This window comes from Canis lupus, chromosome 6, assembly GCF_003254725.2.
Source record: "Canis lupus dingo isolate Sandy chromosome 6, ASM325472v2, whole genome shotgun sequence".
NCBI lineage: Eukaryota > Metazoa > Chordata > Mammalia > Carnivora > Canidae > Canis > Canis lupus.
This window is the reverse complement of record NC_064248.1, coordinates 26,695,161-26,718,603: the sequence shown is the minus strand read 5'-3', so window position 1 is coordinate 26,718,603 and position 23,443 is coordinate 26,695,161. Positions and strand designations below refer to the sequence as shown.

General features: G+C 47.8%; 1 protein-coding gene across 1 annotated transcript in view; it reads left to right on the top strand.

Moving 5' to 3' along the window:
- The window catches only part of XYLT1 (xylosyltransferase 1), a 306,267-nt gene that overhangs the window by 206,173 nt on the left and 76,651 nt on the right, over positions 1-23,443 (top strand). Inside the window, exons 4-5 of the mRNA XM_025416408.3 lie at positions 19,641-19,813; positions 20,805-21,007. Coding sequence (XP_025272193.3) covers positions 19,641-19,813; positions 20,805-21,007 — 376 coding nt within the window. The remainder of the gene's footprint in view (positions 1-19,640; positions 19,814-20,804; positions 21,008-23,443) is intronic.

Sequence of the window (23,443 nt, the reverse complement as noted above, 5' to 3'; positions counted from 1 at the left end):
CAAACAGGAGGGCATTGAAAATCAGCAGGGACACTGGCCCAAGTCCCTTAAATTCATCCGTGCTGCCTCCAACCCCTGCTGCCCCTGTTCCTCTCAAGCGCAGTGCATTGAGAACGCTTAGGCGACCTGGCCTGGGTGACAGCTTGCTCAACTTTGAGTTGTGCTTGTATTTTTTTTTAAATGGCAGTTTCAACAAATTCTACTCACTGATGCATTATTTAACCAAATGTCATTCCTCTGCCTTTCTCATTTAAGTATCATCTGTTAGGTTTACACATTGGTACACCCATGAAATTAACATTACACGTGTTTCCTTTGGAGCTGACTGAATTTAATTTAATTTAATTTAAATTGTTGTCACTGTCAGTGGCCTCCCGAAGCTGCAGTAGCACCGGTCCCGTCTCCTCCAAGCCTTATCTTAACCCCATCCAGTTACAAAAGCTACGACTGCCCTGTCCCCTGGAGCTCTCTGGTCCAGGGTCTGATGCAGCTTTAAGATAAGCTTTGTCTGCCAGTTCATTTACTAGGGTTCTTGTTTAGGAAAGGGTATTCTCAGAAGCCTCCTAACTTAGATGAAACTTCCAAGCCATGGTTGAGAAATCAGGGTCTCCTTGGTCTTCCAGGCTAATCAAGGAGCAATGGAAGGCTAACGAGACCTCTAAACCAGCAGGTGAGGGAACTTGATTCATACAACTATCGTGGCAGATGGTGGTTATCCCCACCGTGAAGCTGGATGGTGAAAGCCAAGACGTAGCATTCATTCATTCCATGTTCATTTAGAGACTCGGTGGGAGAGGTACTGTGTCCATCTGGTCCAGCCCCGGACACCCCAGTGTGTCACCCAGCAGCAGATACTCGATAATTATTTCTCAAATAAGTGGTATATCTATCCAGTTAAGTGCTGTTGGCCCCAGGGTGTAGTGCTATCACAGACATTCACAATTATTTATTGAATGAATGAATGAATTCATGCTGTCACATGCCCAAGAGGCTTAATTTTTTTTTCTACAGCGAGTATAGGGTATGCTAGGGCAGGGACCTAATCAAGAACACTGTTAGCCATAGGCTGACGACTCCTAGTCTCTCTCAGGAAGGACATGTCAAACAAAGCAGGCATCCTCAGTGTAGTGGGAACAAACTGAAATGAGCTGGGGCACATGCTTGGCCTTGGACTTGGAGGGTGGTGTGGAGCGGAGTAATTATATAATAACAGTTTTCATATATTAGAGAGGTTAGTCCATAGCAGATGTGGTAATGCTGCCTTCGAAGGCAGCCTTAGGACCTAAAAATAAAACCTCCTGGTGGGCATATTTTGGGGAAAAAAATAGCTCATGGAAGTCAGATTTTTACAGCTTAAGACCTTGACCCATGGCCTGCCTTTTGCCCGGAATGACACCTCCTTTACCTGGCTCCCTGTTCCTCATGTTTCAGATCTTGGCTTCACTGTTGCCTCTTCAGTAAAGTGTAAAGACCTGGTCTGCAGTTAGATCCCCTGGCCCCACCTTCCTCCTCCTATGCATTAAACCTTTCCTTCGTTACATTTTTTTTTTTTTGCAAAATATGTTTGTCTGACCTTTCTACTCCTCGCCCCCACTAGACTTAAGCCCCTAAAGGCAAACTCAATATCTGTCTTGTTCTTCCCTGCATCCCCACATAGCACCTGGCAAGATAACTGACATAGTAGATGCTCAGAGAATATTTGTGAAGGAAGGGAAGGGAAGAGGGAGTATCTGTGTTCATTGACACGGAACAGATGTCAGGCGTATATTGTAAAAATAGATGCATATGACAAAGCAGAATGTATATAGCTATATATAGTGTGTGTGTACATAAAAATATTTGGAAAATGGGGCACCTGGGTGGCTCAGTGGTTGAACGTCTGCCTTCGGCTCAGGTCATGAACTCAGGGTCCTGAGATCGAGTCCCGCATCAGGCTCCCCAGGGAGCCTGCTTCTCTCTCTGCTGGTGTCTCTGCCTCTCTCTCTGTCTCATAAATAAAATCTTTAAAACAATTTGGAAAATCTTCACCAAAATGTTAACAATGGGAATATCTGGATGCTATGATGTGTGAGGGACTCCCCACCCCTTCTTCATATTTCTCTGCATGCTGGAATGTTCTACAATGAGTATGTATTATCTAAATAGAGAAATCAAAGAAACACCCAGAGCAGGCAAAGGAGGGAAACCAGACTGGGTGAAAAACGAAGTCCTTCCTTGAACCCCAGGAGCTGCGTCTCCCAAGTGTGTGATCCCCAGTGTGGGCATCACATACCCGCAAACAGGCCTCACTCACCCCTGCAGGGAAATGGGTCTGTTGAGGACCTAAGTGCACTTGAGAGGCTTCCTGTTCCCCGTTGCCCTGAGCCCTTGATATGTGTGTTTCGATAGCTGTGTCCTCCCTCAGCAGGAATGTATCCAGTGTGTCTCGGGTGCTCCCAGCATTGCCGCCAGGCAGTCCTCTAACCCTGGAGAGGCAGAAGCCAAGCAAACAGGATTCCTGTCCTCTAGGAGCAGAGCCTCATGTGGTGTTAGATCGACCACTGCTGCCATGACTGTTGGAATAAACTGGAGAGCCCGTTAGAGGTGGGGTTGGTTGGCCAAGAGGACCGCTGTGCTTCCGATCCATCCTGTTTCTTAGGAGGCAGGATAGCAGAGTATTCAGCAATCAGGGGTTGCCCGGATCCAGATCCCAGTTACCTCCTAGCTGGCCCCCAGGGCAATTTACACACTCCCCTCCCTGTGCCTCAGTTTCCACATCTGTGAAATGGGAATGGGAGTGGCACTTACCGAGTCCATTCTCTGTGAGGACTGAACAAAGTGGTGCGTGGACCAGCTCGGCGTGGTGACCGTGCTGAGGGAACCCTTTGCAAACGTGAGCCTGCGTAATGACTCCGGTCTGCGCCATGTGACAGGACAGCATTAACATGACAAATGGGCAGCAATTTGGGGAAATGTCCCTTTTTAAAAAGAAGACACCTGCAAGAATATATTTATGGTTTATGATGAGGAGGCAGCATTAATGGCCCATAATGTGATTACTATGAGGATTTTTATTAGAAAATTCCAACCAATTCGGCATTAATTAATGTACTGTTACTTTAGAGTGTTACTCTTCTAGTCCTTGGTGAGTTGGGGAAAATAAACCTGTTGTCAAAACCCTTACCCTGAGAAGTAAATAAGAGTTGCTCTCTCCTTCCAGTGACTCCATTTATAATAAAAATAGATGAGTCGCTGCTGTTTTTCCACGGCAGTATTTATTGAGCCTGCGAGTACCTTCCGGAGAGGAGAAAGGACAGAGATGAAAATGTCAAGCGACAGGAAGGCTCTTAGGAGAATTTGCAAACGGCATCCCCGGGGTGCGAAGAGCAGGGAGCGTGGATGAAGCATGGTTCTCGACACCCCAACCACAGAGCGCAGCGGAGCATGATGCTCCCTGCGGCCACCTGCCCTCTGCTTCCCAACCATCCCTACTAGACCTGTTGTGATGGCTCATCACTCCCTCCCCTTGCAATCCTTAAAATGGGGCCCAGGACCCTGTGTGATGCCCCTGGTGTCTCTCTGTCCCCATCCCACTGTGTGCTTCAGCTTGGCCTCTATGGGGCAGCTCCTCCCTCTCCTGTCATTTACTGCACTGTCCTTCCTCACTGGCCTTTGTATATGCTGTTCCCTCTGTGGATATGGGGACCCTGTTTCCTCCCCGCTTGCCTGGTCAACTCCTTATTCAACCCGGAGAGCTTACTTAGATCTTATCTTAGCCCAAGAAATGCATCCCTTGCCTTCCTTGAGTAGCATATGAATCAGCTCTGGGTGCCTTCAATGCCAGAAATTTATTTTCTCACAGTTGTGGAGGCTGGAGGTCCAAGATGAGGGTGCCAGCTGGCCTGGCCGGGTTCTGGCGAGAGCCCGCCTCCTGACCTGCAGCCGACCACTTCTTGCTGTGTCCTCCGTGGCAGAGGGGAAACAGGCTCCCTGCTGTCTCTCCTAACACAGGCACGTGTCCCATCTGACTGGGGCTCTGCCCCTATGACCATTTAGCCTTCCTTACCCCCTAATAGGCCCCTCTCCAGGGGTTCGATGACATTAAACTAGGTTGCAGGTTCATGGAAAGAGTAGCCGGGTGAGGGGGGTGGGAAGAGGAGAGATGAGAACTAGAGTTCAGTCACTCATGTGTCGTTACTTAAGGCAATAATTGGCCACCATTCAATGTCCTCCATGTCACAGAAGTGGTCTGGGGAATAGTAATGTGTTAGTTGTCTGTCTTTTCTTCAGAGAGTCTGCCCTTCAGAAGCCAAGGTTCTTTGTGGCACATGCATTCCTGTTACCCACTCCCAGGAAGGTGCCTGCCTGGTGTGTCACAGGTGTTGAGTCTCAAACCACCTCCCTCCCATGGAGAACACTGCATTTTCTATGCTAATGGAGTCTATGGATCAGGAATTTGAGGACGTAGAACACAGGTGGCAGAGGCACCTGGATGGCTCAGTCGGTTAAGTGTCTGACTCTTGGTTTCAGCTCAGATCATGATCTCAGGGTCATGGGATGGAGCCCTGAGTCAGGCTCTGTGCTGAGTGTGGAGTCTGCTTGAGATTCCTTCCCCCCCCCCCCCGCTCCCTCCACTCCTCCCCCTGCTTGCACGTGAGTTCTCTCTCTCTCTCTCTCTCTCTTTCTCTCTCTCTCTCTTTCAAATAGATAAATAAAATCTTATATATATAAAAAGAAGACAACAGGGAGCAGGAGGGACAACATTGCTCCAGGTTCAGAATCCCTGCTCTGTGGTGAGCACTTTTCTGAGGGATTTCATAGATTCCTCCCTTCAAAGTAGGACTCAGTATTTGCCTTCATTTTACTGATAAGGATCTGGCGTGTTAGAGAGTTGAGACTCACAGAGTCACAGTGGGTGAAGAGCTTTAGTTTGAACCCAGATCTTTAATTTCTGAGCCCAATTTCTTTTCAGTTGCCATGCTGCCTTTCCAGAGTGACTGCCATGTTGCCAAGAAGGAAAGTAGGGCATCTTGGCTGGAATCTACTGCTCCCTGCCCCATGTGACAATCATACTGATCCCTTAGGGGGGCATTGGGAAATCAGAGGGGAGGGGGCAGTTGGTGGGACTATGCTAAATGCCACAATCATACTGATCCCTTAGGGGGGCATTGGGAAATGCAGAAGGGAGGGGGCAGTTGGTGGGACTATGTTAAATGTCCTCCAATTCATGGGCAGCCTACCTAGCAAATGTCCTGTAATGCATGGGACCCCTTCCCCAACAGAGAAATGGTCTCTCCTCAAATACTAGTAGTCCTTGTTGAGAAACGCCACTTACAAAGGGAAAAAATATGTGAAATATTCATCCGTACTGAAACCATCTGAAAGATTGCTCAAGTGCAATAAGAAGCTGTAGTTTCTTTGCATAGTATAGCTTAGGGGCTGTCTTAATCCTTTGTGCTCTAACAAAAGACCACAGACAAGGTGGCTTTATAAAGAACAAAAATTTATTTTTTATACTCCTGAAGGTTGAGAAGTCTAAGATCAAGGTGCCCACAGATCCGGTGTCTGGTGAGGACCCACTTACCAGTTCACACACAGCTGTCTTCCCCTTATGCCCTCCCTTGACAGAAAGGGGAGGGAGCTCCCTGAGGCCTCTCTCACTCAGGCACTAATCCCAGTGATGAGATCCCTGCCCTAATGACTTCATCATCTCCCAAAGGCCCCCTGCTCCTAATACCATCAGCTTGGGCATTAATTTCTCAACATAGGAATTTCGGGGTAGGGGACAGTCACACTATAGAAGAGGTTAAGAGTGCCCCTTTTAGCGGCTGACAAATGGAGATTTCAGTCCCGATTTCACAGTGTGTTAGCTAGCCAGGTCAAGTCACCACTCTGAGTCACTTTCCTTATCTGTAAAATAGGCATAATCAGGGTCTCTCTCCCAAAGATGTGCTGTAAGAGGTAAATGAAACACTGTTTGTTTAGAAACACTCAGCCTGGCGCACAGTAGTAGCTGTTACCCTGATGGCTCTTTCATCCTGATGCATGGGAAGAGGAACAGCAGGATGGACAAGAGGTTGCGGGACAAAGCGTAGCATTTTCACAGATGATGTGTAAAAGGCGAAGTGACTGGGACTCAGTGAATTGCGGCGAAATGTACCATACGCCATCAATATCTATCCCACCAGTTTCCATTTATTGAGCAGTACATCATTAGAATATCCCAGGGCTCTCGACAATAAAATCAATAAGACGGTTCAGCCATGGGCTGTGGTTTAATAACTCCAGACTTGAATGGAGGGAAAAAAATCAGTGAGCAGGAACATTTCCTGAGTGCTTGGTCGGGGGTGGAGGGAGACATCTTTTCTCAGAGTGGGAGAAAAATAAGAGTGAGCTAGCCTTCCATCTCTAGCGGAGCAGGAGGCCAGGGGGATTTAAGGTGGCATCTGGAGACATGGCTGGGTAAAACTACATCCTGAGAGACATGGTTTCGTAAAGGTGGTTGAAAAGAAAAGAAGGTATCCAACATGTGGTTCTCAGCCCTGACTGCGCATCGGATCACCTGGGGAGCTTTAAAAAATTGCCAGTACTGGCACCCAGCAAAGTCATTAAATTAGAATTTCTTGGTGTGGACCCAAGACATAGGTTTGGTTGGGTTTTGTTTTTTGTTTTTTTTTTAAGGTGCTCAGGTGATTCTAATGTGCAGCCTCGGCCAGTGATCTTCTGACATTAGCTTGCATCGGAATCATCTGGGGGGCTTGTTAAATGAAATGCAGATTGCTGGCCCCCATCCCCAGAGTCGCAGCATCCGAAGAGATTAAGGGGCTGAAATTTTCATTCCCAGCAAGTTCTCAGATATTGCTGATGCTGCTGATCAAAGACCAGATGTCGAGAACTTCCCTTCTAGAGCAGTGCTTCCTAGTGGAGAATGACTTTTGTCCCTTCTCCCAGGAGATATTTGTCTGTGAATGGAGGTATTCGGGGAGGGTGCTGCTGGCATCTAGTAGGTAGACCTCAGAGATGCGCCTAAACATCCTACAATGCACTGAACAGCCCTTACCTCCCACAGCAAATGATCTGGCCTCAAGTATCAACTGCGCCAAGGTTGAGAAAGCCCTTGGTTGTCCACTGGGAGCCCGAGTGGAGTTAGGAATGCTGAGGTTCTTGCCAGGCAAAGTCTAGACATGGAACATGGTCTTCGCAGTCAGATCCACTTGAACCTTCATCTCTTCTGCACATCCTGGCTCTGTGACCTTGGGCAAGTTTCTTATTCTCTCTGACCCCAGGACAATTATCCGTGAATGGGGATAATTTCCATGTGCAGCATTTCTATGAGATGTAAAAAGCCTATGAAAGAACCTCATGAATGTTAAGTGCTCAACAAATTGTAGTGAAACTCAAAAGGATCGTGTTTCTCAGCAGACTCATGGCTCCCTCTTCCTGGCATGAAGATGGGTTCTCAGAGAGCCTTCCCTGGAAAACACCTGACAAAGCCCCACACATGGTTTCCTGAAGCTGGGAAAGCCAACAGAGTAGGAAGGACCCCAGAGTCCTCCCATGTCGTGTGGGGCTGCTTAGGCATCATTCTGTACCTGGCTTTCACTTTCCCTCGTTTGTTTAACAAACTCGGCACGTCCCAGGTGGGAAGCAAGCTTGTGGAGTCTAATTAATATTCCTCAGGCTTCCTTCACACCTCTCCCATCTTGACGACTTTGCCATATCCACATTCCACCTGCCCTATTATTCTCATAACGTTTTCATTGCAAGAGACTCACTTTCATTTTTACTTAAGTCAATTTTATTTTCAGAGTCATTTTGCATCACTGCCGTAAGTGGAAATCTTGCTATCACTTGCCATAAAGAGGCAGCAGCTGCGCAAATGAATGCAGCGTTATTCAATGCTAGCCAGTACTCCTGTTGCCCGCCAAAGATGCCAGTCCTGTGGGCATATCCCTCCTTGTTGCAAAAGGAAGTTGAGTAAGTGAGCATTGGCGTGGACCTGAGGCTTCCTTGGTGGGCTAATCAGACGGCGAGGTGAAACCTGGAAAGGGCATCATCGTCCCACCCTGACACTCAGTGCCATTGTATGTCCTGCCCCTTGGGGGATTCTGACCCCGGCTCTGACATCTTCTAGGTTAGGTCCCGGATGCCACTTATCAGACCTGTAAATAATTAACAAGTTTCGGGGCAGAAACTTGCAGTGGGGGGAGAGCTCCAGAGTCCCACCACATGGGCTCAATGGCTGGCTCTTCCACTGTCAGGGTCCATAAACTTACTTTGCCTGGGTTATACCTATAGTCCTCATAGCATCCCTCAGAGGGAATCCCTGTTTGGCAGATGAGGAAGCTGAGGCACAAAGTGGCCAGTTGACCTGCAAGGAAATGGTAGGTTCAGGATACAGCCCCAGGCTGAGTTCGCTGCATGGGATGGCAGAGTGAAGAAGTGTAGGATGGGTTCCTCAAAAATAAATAATCCTAGAGTTACCATATGATCCAGCAGTTCCACTTCCGGGGACATACCCAAAGGAATGGAAGGCAGATCTCTCAAAGAGATATATAAATACCCCTGTCCATGGCAGCATTATTCACAAGAGCCAAAAGGTGGAAGCAACTCAACTACCCACCTGCAGATGAGTAGATAAACAAAAATGTAGTCTCCATTTATAATGGAATCTTACTCAACTTCAGAATGAAAGGAAATCCTGCCACATGCTCCAATACATGTGAACCCTGAAAACATGATGCTAAGTGGAAGAAACCAGTCACAAAAGATCAGCTATCCTCCAAGTCCACGTATATGAAATCTCTAGAGTGATCACATTCATAGAAGCAGAATGAACTGCGGTTGCCCAGGGGTTGGGGGGGAGGGGAAAGGGAATGGGAGTTGTGGTTTAATGACCAGGATTCCTGTTATGCAAGATGGAAAGTTCTGGCAATTGATAACGATGACGCACAGCAGTGAGGACGTGCTTCCCACTACTGAGCTGTGCACTTAATAGTGGGTAAGATGGTAAATGTTATGCGCGTTTTGACACAGTTTTATACAAAAAGCAGTGCAAGATGATCAGAGGGCCTGTGGGAGACTCAAAGAACCAGGTGAGCATTCTCCTCACTCCTTGGTAGGGGCCCCCAAGCTGCCCTAAAGCCTTGAGGAAAAGTGGGGACCCAGCCCTCCGCCAGTTCACTAGAGGAGTAGAGATGGTCACACACAGCAGCTCAGGCCTACATCACCCACTTGGGCCTGCTGGGCCCCAGACATGGGCAAAGCTGTCAGACTCAATCCATCAGTCAGAAATCACTCATTCACTGAGGCCTCCTCCCTGATCTCTGCTCTGTGCCAGGCCAGGGCGGAAGGGTGGTGATGACATCCCAGAAAACATGAAACCTGCCCTTGGCCCGTGGGGAACTGCCAGCTCTCTGACATTCTAGCTGACATGGAGTCTACACAGTGTTGTATCACGCAACCACAAGAGAGGAGGGAGTCCTGCCACGTGTGACAGCACAGACGGACCTTGAGGGCGTTACACTAAGTGGGATAAGCCAGATAGAGAAAGACAAATCCTGCATGGTCTCACTTGTATGTGGAATCTAAAAACCAAAACAAAAGAAACAAAAAACAGGAGAAAAGCAAAGAGTCAAACTCCTAGAAACAGAGTAATAAAGAGGCTGCTGGGGTCTGGGGGATGGGAGCAGTAGGGAGCGGTGGGTAAAAGGGTGCAAACTACCGGTTATAAGATGAATAAGTTCTAAGGGGCTAATGTAAAACACGGTGGCTGTAGTTGATAGCACCAGATTGTGTAATTGAAATTTGCTGAGAGTAGACCTTAAATGTTCACACACACATACACACGCAGAAGATAAATATGGGAGGTGATGGATGTGCTAATTAACTAGATGGATGGGTGATTCTTTCACAGGGTATATCAAGTCTCTACAATGTACACTTAAAGTATCTCAAAATATTATACGTCAGTTATACCTGACATTGAAGGGAAATGAGGAGAGAAAGGGGAAGTGAAGAAAAGAGGGGGAAGGGAGGTGGGACGTCAGGGAAGCCAACCCAACTTTTGGAGGACAACTTTCTATGCGGTGATGCTGACTCTATAAGGTTGGAATCCCAGACCATGGAAATTTCGTCTCCCTCCTCTGATAGAATAACACCCAGGTGTTGGAGCCCAGCAGACCTGAGTGTTTTTCTTTGTTCTGGCACCCTACAGAGGAAGTAGCTTCTCATCGCTCATTCAGTATTCCCTTGGCCTCAGAATCCTTCATGATAAAACGGGGATTACAGTCTTGGTATCTGCTTCCATAGACTTTGGGAATATCAAATAATGAAACTGTGAATGGATAGTGCTTAGGACATAGTAGGTGCTCAGTTGACCTAGACATCATCACTGTTCTATAAGGGTCAAGAGGGATCAAGGAAGGGACATGACTCATTAGGGGTCCCACAGCTAGATCAGAGCAGAAGCAGGACTTGAACCTAGACTTGTTGCCTTTTGTGCACTTGCCACCACACTGTGCCACCTTTTTAAGCCCACTGACAACGGGACTTCTTTCTGGGCACTGGGCATCTCCAAAGTTCCTTTTTTTTTTAAAAAAAGAAGGGGAGGAGCAGAGGGAGAGGGACAAATAGACTCTCGTTGAGTGAGAAGCCCAACATGGAGCTTGATCCCAGGACCCTGAGATCATGACCTGAGCCAAAGGCAGATGCTTAACCAACTGAGCCACCCAGATACGGCCTCCTCCCACTAAGTTCCAATCACCCAAATCCTGCATTGAAATTTCCCACTGGAGAAAAATCTCTTCCACCCAAAACTGACAAAGAACCTAGAACGTGTCCAGGTTTCTCCTCCCCATGACGTGAATCCTGCCACTGTGCAGTGTGCCTGCTGCCAGTGTGAAGCTGTGTCTCATGCACAATCCACAGTCATGAATCACCGCACAAGTCAGCAGGGTCAGGGATGGATTGCTCATCCCTCTTTAGGGCTTTTTTGTACATTTTCTTACCCTATTTTGGTAAGAACACTTAACATGAGATCTAGCCTCTCAACACATCTTCAAGCACACAGTTCTGTTGGCTAAAGGTATGGTGTACAGCAGGTCTCTGGAGCTTATTGGTCTTGCTTGCCTGAAACTTTACACCCATTATTAGTACCCCCGCCCCGCCACCAACAACCTCTGGCAGCCAACATCCCACTCTTTGATTCTATGCAGGTGACTACTTCAGACACCTCATAGGAGGGGAATTGTGCAATATTTATCTTTCCATGAAGGGCTTATTTCAGTTAATGTCATGTCCTCAACATTTCATCCTGATGGGAATATGAGATGGTGGGGTCACTCCAGAAAACAGTATGGAGTCTCCTCCAAAAATTAAAAATAGAACTACCATACGATCATCTCACTTGATAGAAGAAGAACTGATGACCAGAAAGGAACCGTGTCCTCCCGAAGTCCCCACTGGGAAGAGCGAGAGCTGGGCACCAGTGCTGAACCACAGCCTGAGGCTTCCCAGGCAATGGGAAGCTGGGTGCCCTGGCAGCTCAGAGACTCCTGACCTAAGCCCCATGTGTGCACAACCCTGTCTCCACTCATCTCCCTTCCCAACCCAACCAACCCTCTTAATTGGAACCAACTGAGAAAGCTGCTCCCCTTGTCGCAGGTAGAAAAGGCCCCTTTAGAGTATAAATAGAATTGAGGGCTTTGTTGGTGTAATAACTTTCCAGCCAAGTGGCTTATTCGAATTTGGTTTTTATTGGTGGGTTGGGTTGAGTTTGGGATACTTTTTTTTAACAGTGTCCTAGATTTTGTGATTCTTTTCACTATTTTTTTAATCGAAATATAGTTGACATAAAATGTATTAATTTCAAGTGTACAGTATAATGATAGTTGTATACACTGCAAAAGGTGCGTTGCCATAAGTAGTTCCTGCCTGCCATGTTTGTTGTTAATTGTGATCTGAGGCACAGGCGATAGAAGAGAACTCCAGTTGTGGATGTTTACTTGCAAGCAGTGTGTACACAGCCTTGGGAGCCTAAGCAGCCTGGGGGTTAAACCAAGAGCTGGACCCATTGGCTAAACCAAGCTTGCTACTGATCATTGTGGATGAACAGCCCAGTCGAAATGATGACGCAAACCCTGGTGATGAGCACACACTATTGTTTATGGAGCATTTACTGCGTGCCGGGCACTGTGCTCAGTACTGGACATGAGAGTCCCTGTGGTGCAGATTCTATGATTGCAACACACCCACGTTACAGATGGGAAGACTGAGGCTTGGAGAGCTTGTGTAACTTGTCCAACATCTGCCTGACCAGAGGCAACGCTCTTAAGCCCTGTACCATGTTTTCTCCTCCCAGATGATACTCCTTCAAGGTCATTACCAGCATCACGTCATTTGTACAGCACGTTGACTTGCAAAGTAGCTCCATCTTCACCCTCTCTTTGGAGCCTAAGGGTCACATAGTCCTTATCTGACCAGCCTGAGAAATAGAGTTTGGGCAACAGGCCGAACACAGCACCGTTAGTAACTGGCAAGGCTCTCCGTGATTGACTCTGGTTGGCCTTCACACCCGCATCGAAAAAATATACTTGATATTCTCCCCCACAAACCTGGCTTTTTAACATTTGTCTGAAGTCAGCTTCTCCCGCTGTCCCTAATCACTCCGATTCTTCCACTTATTTTCTGTTTTGTGCCACAGGAATCTGATTACATTGTGAAATTCATAGGGTTTTTTTTTTGGAGCTGGGCAGTATTTGGGTTTCCACCCGTGAAGGCACACAGAGCTCTCACTGCATGTCATTGTTATCTCTCCTGAAGCTGAAAGTCAACTGACATGATGCTTCTCGAAGCAGATTTTCCTCTTTTTGTAATGGCGACAGTTTATCGAGCATCATGACGATGATAGGGCTCTGGCGTCACAGATTTGCTTTACTCCCAGCACAGCCACCTCCCAAGTGGGACTTGTCTGAGCTTTCAGCTTCTTTAGTCATCTAATAGGAGGATAGTAGCTCTTTTCATAGGGGTTTGGAGAGAAGTACAAAAATAATCATATACAGAAATTGCTTCACACGTAGCAGCACTCAATAAACAGTTGGTGTGAGGATTATCAATAAGCGTCTCCTTTGTTATGTTTCATTACAAAAGTAATCCATTTTACTAAATTCAGATAATGCAGACAAATATAAATAAGGAAGGAAAACTGTCATGCCACCGTATGAACCTCTGTTAATATTTAGAAGCATTTTATAAGTTGTTAGGGATTACATATTAGGACCTCTCTTTTTTTTTTAAGATTTTATTTTTTTTTTAATTTTTTTTTTATTTATTTATGATAGTTACAGAGAGAGAGAGAGAGGCAGAGACACAGGCAGAGGGAGAAGCAGGCTCCATGCACCGGGAGCCCGATGTGGGATTCGATCCCGGGTCTCCAGGATCGCGCCCTGGGCCAAAGGCAGGCGCCAAACCGCTGCGCCACCCAGGGATCCCAGATTTTATTTATTTATTTGACAGAGCAAGAGAGAGCACAAGCAGGGGGAGTGGGAGAAGGAGAAGCAGGCTCCCTCTATTCCAAGTGGGGCTCTATTCCAGGACCCCAGGATCATGACCTGAGCCAAAGGCAGACACTTAACCACCTGAGCCACCCAGGTGCCCCAGGACTTTTTTTAGTTACTGGCAGTGATCTGTATCAATATGTATTAATAAGAAAGACCTTTCAGGTCAATTCTTTTGGACCATTATAAACACTACTGAAGTCAAGGTCCCAGGACCTTTGTATATGCTATGCCAGCTGCCTGGAATCCTCCTAATCCCTGAAAATGGCATGGCTCCCGCCCTCGTTTTATTCAGAGCTTACTCAAGTATCCCCACATCAGCCTTCCCTGGCCACCAGAAACAAACCCCTTCCCGTAATATGCCTTTGTTCTCTTTTCCATAGCCTTTATCACTATCTGCAACTGTATTTGCTATTTGCTTATTTTATTGGCTCTCTGCTTGCAAGACTAAGCAGCATTCAGCAAAGGACTCTGTTGCATGCACTAATATGACAAGAACTGTGCCTGGCACATTCAAGACACCAAATGAATGAATAAATGAACGAATATAGCATTCTGTAAATAGAGGCTTGCATACTTGCCGCCTTCTCTTAGGATAGATTCTTGGGGGTGGAGTTACCAGGTCAAGGGCCATACATATTTAAAATTGTAATTCTTGTCATCACATGACTGCTGGCAGAGTTGTGGCCCTTTCCACCCCTGCCAGCAGCATTAGGAGAAAGTGTTTGCCTAGTTCCTGCTCATGCTGCCAGTCTCGCCACAGTCCACTGAAGACCCACTCCTCGTTTAGGAGGCTTTTCAAGACCACAGCCCCAGCAGTGGTGGCCAGGGTGTGGAGGGGGCCACTGTAAGAGGCATCTCCACCCTGTCTGTGGTGTGGCTTCTTGTCATCTCCAACTCCCCATGCCTGTGTCAGACCAGCTTGCCTGAAAGGTCATTACAGGAGCCAAGGGCATGCAACAAAAATAGGAAGCTGGTTATTGGCAGCAGACAAAGGGCATCCTATGAACCTCAACCCTTTAGAACGGCACCCCCACCCTGCCACCGTGTGGGGACAAAACTCACTCATTCCCTCTCTTGTTCAGTAAAATGCATTTGAGGTCCTACTGCGTGCCAGAATGGGAATCAGTTATGGTTGTGTTTCTGGAGCCAGCCTGATCGTCCTAACACTTTGGGGGTGGGGAGGTTCTGGGTTGGCTCCATCACTTGGCTCACAAGAAGGCAGAGTCACTAGTTGAGGGGGCCGCAGGAAAGGCCTGGAGACATTTTTGCCTCTGAGATTGTGGGGGAATTTTGGCCTTTGCTTTTAGGGATGGTTGGGGCTTTTGTTTGCCTTTGCTTTTAAGGATGGCTGTCATGTTTTGAGGTTGAGTGGATCCAGCTTTTTCACTGTGGCTCCTCTCTTTCCTCTGTCTCTTCCTGTCTCTGCATATGTATCTGATTATATGCATTTGTCTTTATTTATACCTGTGTATGTCTTTGTCTTTCGTCGTGTTTCTGTGTAGGACTCTCTATATGGTTTTCTCTCCATAGGTGGGAGTAAGGAGGAGGCCCTTCTGCCTGCAGGTCTCCCTCTGTTTTTGTCTCAATGTGAGCGTGGTCTGTCTCTCTCTATTTCTCTCTCCTCTCCCCTCTCTCTCTCTCTCTCTGCCCCTCATCCTCCTCTCCCCCTCTGCATGAGTCTCCTTTCTTCAGATATTTTGGTTCTTCTTCCCTAACCCCTATCCCCAAAATAGCTGTACTCCACAAGAACTCTGGATTTTTGTTCTCTTCTCTTTGCTACTCCCCAGACCAGCTGTCTGACCCAGGGACGGCTTTCATTCTGGAGGTTCTGTTGCTGGAGTGATCACGCTTAATTTCCTGGTGCTCAGCTCCTTTTCTTCAGAAGGAAAGCATCCACGTCTGTGTCTGTCTGTAAATCTGCTCTTCTCTCTAAAACCCTAAAGAAAGTTACAAAAGGGACACCTGGGTAGCTCAGTGGTTAAGGGTCTACCTTCGGCTCAGGTCGTGATCTCATGGTCCTGGGATGGAGCCCCTCATCAGGCTCCCTGCTCAGCTGAGAGTCCGCTTCTCTCTCTCCCTCTTGGTCTCTCTCAAATAAATAAAATCTTTTTTTAAAAAAAGTTATAAAACGCTTTCTTCAATGTCAGTGCATAAGTCCCACTAAACACTAGCATACAGTCTTCATGCCAACCTTTCTCATCTTCCTGCTCTCTGATTTGGTGGAGGGCAGGTGGAAATAGCAGGATTGGTTTTAGGCTTCCACTCCTTGCTTCTATCCTCACTCACTGTGTGACCCTGGGGAAACATGCTGACCTCTCTGAGCCTCAGAGCCTGATAGTGCATTCCTCCCAAAGCCAAATAACACCTCCCACCCCCACCCAGCAGCACTGGTGGTGTATAGAAGGCCCTTGAGTGACATCAGCTCCTCTGGACCAGAGCAGCTACTCCTCTCCAGAATGGATTCCTTCCTTCCTTCCGTCCTTCCGTCCTTCCTTCATACATTCATTCAACAACCTGGCAACAGACATCCATGGCTAGAGAGCACGGGATGATCCCAAAAGCCCCATAAGCCTCAGTCACTAAGAACTCCAGATCATTGTTACCCAGAGGTCTCAGGGCAGGGATGAGCAGTATTATCTGAGGGCCAGCAGGAGCCCCTACAGAGTTAACTTCCTACTAAATACAGTGTCGTAGGGCACGTCTAGGCCTTTGAAAAGTCACCCAGTGAAGTCCAGGTGCACAAATACTCGTTGTTTTTAAACATTTCTCCCTTTGTTTGATAAAGAGTCTCCAAGGGAGGTGAAGAGAGGCCGCAGCCAGCATGCTGAAGATCAGTATGCTGCCTTTGGGCTGCAGTCATGGGAAGGAGAATATAAGCTTTTCTTCTACCTTATTATCTTTTTACTTTAGATTCTCACATTCCTGTCTATTCATAATCCATTTGTGAAATCAGGCTCACATCCTACATGTCTCTGAACTCCAGGCTTTGTCCAGGGCTGGCATGTGGGAGGTTTTAAGGATGCTAGATGGGGGTGAGTGGGTGGATGGATGGGTGAGTAGATGGATGCATAGATGAATGGATAGATAGTTGCATGAGTATTTAAAGGGACTTGATACCCCCAGGCGTGCCTCTTTCATATAATCACCAGGAAAAGCCCACTGTATTTGTGATTGGTTTGGAGAGAAAATTAAAGGGTAGTTAGGATAACTCTCTCTTGTTGCTACCCAGTCTGTCTTCAACCAGAGTCAAGATGGTAATTATCCCCAGGATTGCAGCTACTGATTGAACAGCCAAGGAGCCTAAGACTCTAGGATCCATCATGAGCACTTAAAGAGATGGGCTCAGGATCTTTGGGCTAAACTTTCTGAGATCTCTGTCTCTATAGGCAGATTGCTCACTCCTCCTCCACCTTCCAAGGGCAACCTGAACACACTTCTGTCCTAAAACAATTGACCTTTGTCTTCTGTTTTCCCCAGCTGGCTGACAGCTCCTCAAATGCAAGATTTTTTTTTCTCCAAATTTTATTTCTCTAGTACCTAGCACAGTACTTGGCCTGTACTATAGGCTAAGTTAATATTGCATGGATTGATGAGTTGATAAATGGTTGGAAGAGTGGGGGCATGGATGATTTGCTTTGAGGATGATGAGTAAGCAGATGGATGGATGGTTTTAAAGGTGATGAGTGGTTGGTTGGATGGATGGATGAATGGATGGTTGGTGTTCTGGATGATAAGCTGGTGAGTGCTGTGCTGGATGGGTAGCTGAGTGGTTTGCTGGATGGGTGGTTGGATTCCAATGGGTGGGTGATTGGATTTGGATGGACGGATGAATGAAAAGATGTGATTTTATTGGCCACATAGACCCAGCCTCCCACATCATATAGGAACCCTCCCTGCAGTTCCCATGATAGTCCTCCAAATGCATGCCTACCTACCTACAATGGCTAATTTACAGGGTATTTCATTCACAGGCAGAATTGTTACAAACTTTTCCAAAGTCTAGGTACGCTAATGTAATATATATTAGTGTTTAAGGGCATCAGCTCTGGAAATGGACCTGGGTTTGAATCACAGCTGGACCAATTAAAGCAGTGTGACCTTGAACAGACAAATTCCTTGGCTTCTCTAAGCTGTGTTTTCCTCATTAGCAAAATGGGGATAATAACACTATCCTGCAGGGTTGTTGAGAGGATTGAGTGAAGTGATGGATCGCAAGGGCTGGTCAGTGCTCAGTAAAATGTATTGTTATTGTTATGAAACCAAAATGCACCCCTCCTATAACTTTTATTTCATCAAGAACCAGATGTGTGCCAGGTAATGTTATAGCCTTGTATGTTCGATGACAAACAAGACTGAAATAGTGCCTCATCTCTTGGAGTTGCTCTTCTAGTGGGATGTTTAAACAATGAAAAGTAAACAGATATACAATTTCAGATGATGATAAATGTTTTGCAAAAAATCGAGATAGGATGAGGTAGTAGAGAGGTGGGGACAGGTGGCATTTGTTGAGCTGTGAACTAATGACAAGAAGAATACAGCCATGCAAAGATCTAGGGAGGGGGTGTTCCGGGCAGCAGGAATAGCTGAAGGCAGAAATGAGCTTGCTCAAGGAAAAGAAAGAAGGCCAGGTGGCTTGATAGATAGTAGGGCAATCCAGGTGCAGAGGTCTTCAGGAGGCAGATCACGCATGCTCTGGAGGCTGCACCATGTGATTTGGACATGAGCTCATGTTAGTTTCATCCTGTCCTCTGGAACAGCCTAGAAGGAGCCTTGTTCATTTGGCAGCTGTTCAGCTTTCCAGTGACAGCGACAGGCTCCGGATCTCCTGACCTCCAGACTAACCACTCCCACATCTCTGTTTCCCAACAGAGAAGGATATTGACATCCTGGGACACTTGCAGCTACCTCCTGACAACATTCTGAGTCTCATAAACCTAGAATGCAGAAGAAGTTAGGTTTGATCCAAAGGGAATCAGGCTGAAGAGAGACAGGAGATCTCCAGTCAAGATTGTATTGAATTCAGCCAATAAACCATGTGCGCCCTTGAAACTCCACCCCTGGAGTGTTTGAAAGGATCTGGCCTTTCAAAGAAAAGTGAGAGATGATGGTAGCTGACCTCCAGCCGGGCTGATGGAGTAACTCTCCAGGTGCCATTAGGATCCCATCACTCAGCAATGCTTCCTCTGTGTTGGCTTTCCTCTCAAGCAGTCTTTCTCCATGTGGGGATAAAAGGGTTCTTAGATCTTCCAGTTTCACGTGTGCCAAAAAGGGAACCTCTCTAATCCGGTTGTTCCAACAAAAATCTAGAATTCTGTCTTCTGGGCTCATTAGCTTGGGTGGGTCACACGTCCACCCCTGAACCACACAGAATGTTGCCAGGGCGATGCAGCATTCTGACTGGCCAGCCCTGAAGCTCTGTGACCTTCCCTGTCACTGATAATGGAGGGAGACCCTCCCCATCCATAGGACCGAGGATGAAGGAGGGGGATGATGCCTCTCAAAATGCTGGGTGATAACTGTTTTCATTATGCCAGATGAGTAAGCTCAAGTGATCTTCTGTACAACATCGTGCTTCGAATCAACAATATTCTACTGTAAACTTAAAAACTTGAGAGGCTATGTATCATCTTATCTGTCCTTTCCACAATGTTTACCCAAAAAGGGATGCTATTAGGAGGAGAAGGGAGAGTGGATTCTGGGAAGGCAAAACCAGCTCTTATATCTTATGTTTCCCAGCTCAGAATTAACTGCTCCTGCCGCCACAGTTCATTTCAGAGATCTCTCTCTTACACCTTGCATTTCCTCCTGCCTTGCTTGAGGGTTTAATACCTGTACTTATGTCTCCATCAGTTTTTTAAAGCTCCTTGGGGGTGGGAACCATGCCTTTAAGCACCTCAGGGTCCCCGACAGTTGTACTAGGACACATGTAAGGGTCCAGGACGAGCTTGGTTAAGTTGGATTAGGTTTCCGGGCCCGAAGTGATGACTGTGCCCTTCAGATAGAGAAACCTCTGATCCTTACCCCCACCCCCCTACCTCCCACCCCCACCCAAGAACCTCTGATCCTCACCCCACCTCTCTGGTCTCTCGGGTTTTTCCCCAGGCAAAGCCAACAAGAACGTTCAATGGGATGAAGATTCTGTAGAATATATGCTGGCCAACCCCGTCAGAATCGCCTTCGTCCTGGTGGTCCACGGCCGCGCCTCCCGGCAGCTACAGCGCATGTTCAAGGCCATTTACCACAAAGACCACTTCTACTACATCCACGTGGACAAGGTGAAGACCCCCACACACACACCACCAGTCACCCTTTGTTGATTTTTTCTGTGGGTCTGTCTGCCTTTCTCTAAGCTGACATCCCTTTCAGGCAAGGCTTCTAGGCTGATCAGCGGCCTCTCCCTGGAGCATTCGGTCTAGGATGGGGAGAGAGAGAGAGAGAGAGAGAGAGTGAGTTCGTGCACGCACGCATTTGTGTGTTGGTTTTAAAACTCCTAGCTGTGACTTTAGACTCTCTCTATATAAACACCGCTTTCCTTTCTGCTCCCTTGGCCAGGGCAGTGGCAGCCACTTGGTGAGGATGGCTAACCCAGGGGTGGGCACACGTTTCCCATAAAGGGCCAGACGGTAAATATTTTAGGCCCTGAAGGTATATGCCTTGTGCCACAGTGACTCAGCTCTGCCATTGTAGGGTGAACACAGCCCTGAGAAATACACAAGTGAGCAATGTGTGTTCCAGTAAAACTATTCACACAACCCTGCAGCAGGCCTACTGACACCTGAGCTGTCTTGCCCAGAGGTCTCTGTCCCTATGCTGACCTGACAGGATTATGTCTTTGGTCAAGAAGGCAAAAGGGGAAGCTTGCTCGTGGCAGGCCTGTGAGAGGGTGATAGAGAAAATCCCACCCCTCAAAACACCCACCGGGTTTTAGACCCAGTCATACTTCTTAGCTTATCATCCTGGGACCACATGCATCAGTCTTGTATGAAAAATGCAGAGTCCCTGGCACCAGCCTGCACCCAGCAAACCATTAGCTGTGAGGTGGGGCCGGGGAATGTGCATTCCAAAGAACTAAAGTGATTTTTTAAAAATAATACGGTTTCAAATGGCGATGTAGAAAGTCAGCCCAGGCCTGAACCAGTTACTTGGCCAAGTCGGCTATATTCGACAGCCCCGTCAACTAGACGGGGAGGGCTGAAGAGGGGACGAGGGGCATGTCTGCGTGTGTCCTGTGCTGCTGAATGTCACTTTTTTCTCTCCCGGGCAAAGCGCTCTAATTACCTGCATCGGCAAGTGCTCCAGTTCGCCAGACAATATGGCAATGTTCGTGTCACCCCATGGAGGATGGCCACCATCTGGGGGGGCGCCAGCCTCCTGTCCACATACCTGCAGAGCATGCGAGACCTCCTGGAGATGACCGATTGGCCATGGGACTTCTTCATCAACCTCAGCGCAGCCGACTACCCCATCAGGTAAGGCGGCCTGTGGGCCCCGGCCGGCCCACTCCGAGCTCCTGCTCCCTCTGGCTTTCCTTAGCCATAGCTGCAAAGCCAGAAGCAGAGGCGTCTTGCCACCTGTCTGGAGAGGCATTGTGCCTCCTGAGACCCTGTGGAGGCCTGATGCATAAAGTCTTCCAGTATGGGATCCACAATGGGTCTGAGTATGCAGTTTTCCCAGCTCTGTTCATGGGTATGCAGAAGAAACCAAAAGACCCCTGCCCATGTGGAGCTTCCATTCAAGTGGGGCGGCGGGGAGGGTACAGAGAACAAACAAAATACGTAAAATGGCAAAGCGGTAAAGCAGTGGGTGTGAGACCCATGTGGATGTTAGATGAGGTGTGATCGCTTCAGTGGGAAAGCAGCAAAGCTGAACAAAGCGGCGAAGAGAGTTGTAATTTTAAGGAGAGTGGCTGGGGAAGAAGTCCCTCCAGAGAAGAACACAAGGAGGAGAAGGAAGAAAGCTTCTCCGACTGGGAAAGCTGTCTAGGCAGAGGGAGCCGTGGGTCCTGGTGGTGGGAATGCACCTGCTGTGCTGGAGGCACGAGGGGGCTCAGTGTGGCCAGAGTAGAGGATGTGACAGGTCAGAGAAGAATCCTGGGGTGAGGTCATGCTGCTAGAATCTGGGAGCCACTGGCATGTTTGACTTGAGGCAAGACGACATCCGACTTTAGGTGTTTGGAAAGGGAGCAGAGTGAGGAGGAAGGGAGGCCCATCCTGATAGCCTGGGAAGAGTCACAGACACCCATGTGTGGGCTGTGTGAGGCCCTCGGGATGTGTGTGTGTGTGTGTGTGTGTGTGTGTGTGTGTTTGCTCCCTCTCAACTTTAAACTGGCCAGAATTTTAAAATTGGGAAGTTTCACAGGAAACTATAAAATGTGGAGCTGCTCTCTGGCATCTGTCCAGTGTGCACCTGCGGGCGGGGCCGTCAGCCACAACTGGGTGGAGCTGGTGGGAGGAGGCGGCCAGCAGCCTGGAGCGCTCAGCAACTCAGACGCCACCAGGAGGGTCTGTCCCGCGGCACAAACATTGATCTGCTCTTGAAAATAGGCCGTAAGCGAAGGAAACCCCTCTAAAGATCTTATAAGGAGTGGGGGAAAAAGGCAAGAAAATGAACTCTATTTCCTGCCAGAAGGCAACTCATTGCTTGACTGTGTCTTCCATCCTGATTTATTGGTGAGGGTAAAAGGAGAAGAGGATGGGGAGCGAAGGGCGGGGCCTTCCTTCCTCTGAACCACAGGAGGGCAGTGGGTGGGGTCAGCACTCCCACAAGAGCCAGATGAAGAAGACCTCTTTAAAGAAAAAATAACTTCTTTTTTTAATCAGGGCAGTTTTCAAGCAGACAGCAGGGTCCTCACGAGAGTATAGTGAACCCCGTACACTTGACGTGGCTGCAGCTCCAATCTGGTTATGGCCAGTACCAGTGTATCTCCACCCTCACCCTCTTCCCCACTGTAACACTTCCAAGACATTGTGTCATGTCTGTAAGAACTTTAGTATGCATCCCGATAAGATACGTTCTCTCTTCTAAGCTAACATCCATATCCTAAAATACTGTCATTCTTGGTGTCATCAAATACTGAGGCCCCACATCCCCAGGAGTTTGGGTGTTGGATCAGGAACTAGATAAGAGATAGGCATGGAAGGACATTCTCTGGTTTATTTGTTTTTTTGTTTTTAAAGATTTAGTTTATTTATTCATGAGAGACACAGAGAGAGGCAGAGACACAGGCAGAGGGAGAAGCAGGCTCCATGCAGGGAGCCCAATGTGGGTCCTGGAGGGAACCTGGGGAAGGTGCAGTCTTTGGTCAGGCGAGGCAAGGTCCACCTGGCACCCTTGAACCTAGGAAAGATGACGGTCATTAGAAAGATAGCTGTTTTTCTTTTGTTCAGAGGATAGCGAGGGTAAGCAGATTATGAAACATGGCTGGCAGATTTTTACTTATTTGCTTATTCATTTGTTCAGGTGCCCATTCCACAAACATGTGTTAAGCAACCCCTATGCTAGGCACTGCCTGGGCATTTAGTGAGCAAAAGCACCCCTGGCCCTCCCTGGTGGAGCATATCCCCTAGTTGGGAAAATAGAATTAAAGGTATCACGCAAGGTGTGAAAGAGCTAGACCGTGAGGGAGTGAGGGGACAGGGTCAGGTGGTCAGTAAAGCCTCTGAATGCACAGTTTTGGCTTGAAAGTGGAAGGCTAAAACCAGGTTCTCAGGCAAATGAGAAAAAGTTCATTCTAGACCAGGATTTCCCCTCCGGGGCACTACTGACATACTGGGCTGGATGACTCTTTGGTGTGGGGACCATCCCGTGCATGGCAGGACATTTAGCAGCAGCCCCTGGGCTCTGTCCACTAAATCCCCCAGCCCCCTACTCACTTGGGGCAACCACAGATGTCCCCAGATGTTGCC